Genomic DNA, 3913 nt, shown 5'->3' on the forward strand with positions numbered 1-3913 from the left:
CCTTCCTCCCACGGTGACACTTTTCTCATTTTACACATCATTACATTCATCCTGTCTTTATAGCTGCTCATCAGAGAGAGAGAGAGAGAGAGGTCTCTCTCTCTCTCTCTCTAGTGTGTGTAGTGTGTGTAGCTACCTTGTGTAGTGTGTGTGTGTAGTGTGTGTAGCTACCTTGTGTAATGTGTGTGTGTAGTGTGTGTAGCTACCTTGTGTAGTGTGTGTGTGTAGTGTGTGTAGCTACCTTGTGTAGTGTGTGTAGTGTGTGTGTGTAGCTACCTTGTGTAGTGTGTGTGTGTAGTGTGTGTAGCTACCTTGTGTAGTGTGTGTAGTGTGTGTGTGTAGCTACCTTGTGTAGTGTGTGTGTGTAGTGTGTGTAGCTACCTTGTGTAGTGTGTGTGTGTAGTGTGTGTAGCTACCTTGTGTAGTGTGTGTGTGTAGTGTGTGTAGCTACCTTGTGTAGTGTGTGTAGTGTGTGTGTGTAGCTACCTTGTGTAGTGTGTGTGTGTAGTGTGTGTAGCTACCTTGTGTAGTGTGTGTGTGTAGTGTGTGTAGCTATCTTGTGTAGTGTGTGTGTGTGTAGTGTGTGTAGCTACCTTGTGTAGTGCAGCCAGAGGCATGTCGTCCATGTTCATCTGTTTCTTCACCTCCGTGTCTCTCATTCGTTTCCACACAACTCGTTTCTCACTTCCTGCAAACGTCCGCTGGAAGTCAGACAGAGGATTATTATTATTATTGTTATAATTATATTATTATTATTATATCATTATTATTATTATATAATAGTAATAATAATATTAATAATAATAATATTATTATTATTATTAGCAGACCGTTGCTATGTATAGCTGGACTCTGGAGGACCGTTTTTGTGTGTCTGAACTGTAAACCAGAGTTTCAGCAGGAAGTGATGTAATAGTGGTGTAATGGTGATGTAATGGTGATGTAGTAGTGATGTAATGGTGATGTAATAGTGGTGTAGTAGTGATGTAGTGGTGATGTAATAGTGATGTAATGGTGATGTAATGGCGATGTAGTGGTGTAATAGTGATGTAATAGTGATGTAGTAGTGATGTAATGGTGATGTAGTAGTGATGTAATGGTGATGTAATAGTGGTGTAGTAGTGATGTAGTGGTGATGTAATAGTGATGTAATGGTGATGTAATGGTGGTGTAGTAGTGATGTAGTAGTGATGCAATGGTGATGTAATGGTGATGTAATAGTGATGTAATGGTGATGTAATAGTGGTGTAGTAGTGATGTAATAGTGGTGTAGTAGTGATGTAATGGTGATGTAATGGTGGTGTAGTAGTGATGTAATGGTGATGTAATAGTGATGTAGTGGTGATGTAATGGTGATGTAATAGTGGTGTAGTAGTGATGTAATGGTGATGTAATAGTGGTGTAGTAGTGATGTAATAGTGATGTAATGGTGTAATAGTGATGTAATGGTGATGTAATAGTGGTGTAGTAGTGATGTAATAGTGATGTAATGGTGATGTATTAGTGATGTAGTAGTGATGTAATGGTGATGTAATGGTGATGTAATAGTGGTGTATTAGTGATGTAATGGTGATGTAGTAGTGATGTAATGGTGATGTATTAGTGATGTAGTAGTGATGTAATGGTGATGTAATAGTGATGTATTAGTGATGTAATGGTGATGTAATAGTGATGTAGTAGTGATGTAATAGTGGTGTGGTAGTGATGTAATGGTGATGTAGTAGTGATGTAATGGTGATGTAATAGTGATGTAATGGTGATGTAATAGTGATGTAATGGTGATGTAATGGTGATGTAATGGTGATGTAATAGTGATGTAATAGGTGGTGAGGACTGAACCCACCAGATCACAGTCTGTGTGGTGGAGCCAGAATCTCTTCACAGCCTCTCTGTACGGCTGGAACTGAAGAGGAGGACGTTCATCCGTTCTACGTCTTCCTCCAGTTCTTCTGTGTTCATGATGGTTTTGGTTTCCTGCTTCTGGTCCAGCATCTGGTCCAGCATCCGGTCCAGCATCCGGTCCAGCATCCGGTCCGTCTGTCTCTTCAACAGCATCTCCTCCCTCCTCCTCCTCCTCGTCTCCTCCCATCTCTGGATCTTCCTCGTTAGTTGTATCGTGAGGAACCAGAGATGTGAAGTAGACGGGCTGCAGACAGGAACACAGGGACACAGGGACACAGGGACACAGGGACACAGGGACACAGGGAGACAGGGAGACAGGGACACAGGGACACAGGGAGACAGGGACACAGGGACACAGGGACACAGGGACACAGGGAGACAGAGACACAGGGAGACATGGACACAGAGACACAGGGAGACAGGGAGACAGGAACACAGGGTAACAGGGAGACAGGGAGACAGGGAGACAGAGACACAGAGACACAGAGACATAGAGAGAGGGGAACCCGTTAGTAGAAGGAACCAGCATCAGCCCGCTGGTGGTTAAATGTCTGTAAAAAGATCGGTAAACTCACGAAGCGTCTCTCCAGGGTGCGTTTGACGTATTGAGGAGTGACGCCGATCTGAGGTAAGATGGCGAGTATCACCTCCCCGAGGCTGTCTGCCGTCACCACGCTGTTCATCCAGTCAGTGTACGAGATGGACTGAAAACAATCCGGATTAATCAGATATCTGTAGAGCTGTCCTCCACCAACACTAACCCATACTGATATCTATTAGTATTGATCAGTATCAATCAGTATTGATCAGTATTAATCAACATGATCCAGATTTAGATTCATCTGCAGTCCCTCCATTAATAAACTACTTTATAGTTATATATATATATATATATATATATAGTTTATAGTATAACGTTTGTTATGAACGCTCCACGATCACAGAACCTACTCACCCACAGAGTCCCGGTCCGAGGGATGGCGAAGATGGCCCGTAAGTTATGGTCAAAGTAATGAACTCCATGTGATCCATACCTAAATAATAATATAAACCAACAGAATGAATGGATGATCTGTATAGATATATCTGAATAGAGACTGCAGTGAGCAGTGAGAGGAGAGGCGGGTCTTACGCTGCGTAGGCGTTCTCCTGAGCCAATAGGAAGCCGGGAGCGTTCAGCGGCCAGTAGATCTCGTTGGTCAGGTAGCGTTTCTGAACGGTGACGGGGTCATGAGGTCTCCTCAGGTCCCACGTCTTCACATAGCGGTCTTCTCCTGCCGTCACCAACAGGTACCTGACACACAATGACAAACAACAGATATATATACTATATAGATATCTATAGTATAAATCCATCTCTCCTACAGTGTGACCTCATCATCTCTCCTACAGTGTGACCTCATCATCTCTCCTACAGTGTGACCTCATCATCTCTCCTACAGTGTGACCTCATCATCTCTCCTACAGTGTGACCTCATCATCTCTCCTACAGTGTGACCTCATCATCTCTCCTACAGTGTGACCTCATCATCTCTCCTACAGTGTGACCTCATCATCTCTCCTACAGTGTGACCTCATCATCTCTCCTACAGTGTGACCTCATCATCTCTCCTACAGTGTGACCTCATCATCTCTCCTACAGTGTGACCTCATCATCTCTCCTACAGTGTGACCTCATCATCTCTCCTACAGTGTGACCTCATCATCTCTCCTACAGTGTGACCTCATCATCTCTCCTACAGTGTGACCTCATCATCTCTCCTACAGTGTGACCTCATCATCTCTCCTACAGTGTGACCTCATCATCTCTCCTACAGTGTGACCTCATCATCTCTCCTACAGTGTGACCTCATCATCTCTCCTACAGTGTGACCTCATCATCTCTCCTACAGTGTGACCTCATCATCTCTCCTACAGTGTGACCTCATCATCTCTCCTACAGTGTGACCTCATCATCTCTCCTACAGTGTGACCTCATCATCTCTCCTACAGTGTGACCTCATCATCTCTC

The 3913-nt window shown here is 43.8% G+C and overlaps 1 protein-coding gene across 1 annotated transcript in view; it reads right to left on the minus strand.

Annotated features, from left to right (window-relative positions):
- gtf3c2 (general transcription factor IIIC, polypeptide 2, beta) overlaps positions 1–3876 on the minus strand; it is a 7445-nt gene extending 3569 nt beyond the window's left edge. Inside the window, exons 1-5 of the mRNA XM_037763196.1 lie at positions 3035–3876; positions 2858–2936; positions 2478–2606; positions 1844–2146; positions 594–701 (exon numbers count right to left, since the gene is read on the minus strand). Coding sequence (XP_037619124.1) covers positions 594–701; positions 1844–2146; positions 2478–2606; positions 2858–2936; positions 3035–3258 — 843 coding nt within the window. The 5' untranslated portion in view covers positions 3259–3876. The remainder of the gene's footprint in view (positions 1–593; positions 702–1843; positions 2147–2477; positions 2607–2857; positions 2937–3034) is intronic.
- Positions 3877–3913: the final 37 nt, after the last annotated feature.

The sequence above is a fragment of the Sebastes umbrosus genome, unplaced genomic scaffold (genome assembly GCF_015220745.1).
Source record: "Sebastes umbrosus isolate fSebUmb1 unplaced genomic scaffold, fSebUmb1.pri scaffold_201_arrow_ctg1, whole genome shotgun sequence".
NCBI lineage: Eukaryota > Metazoa > Chordata > Actinopteri > Perciformes > Sebastidae > Sebastes > Sebastes umbrosus.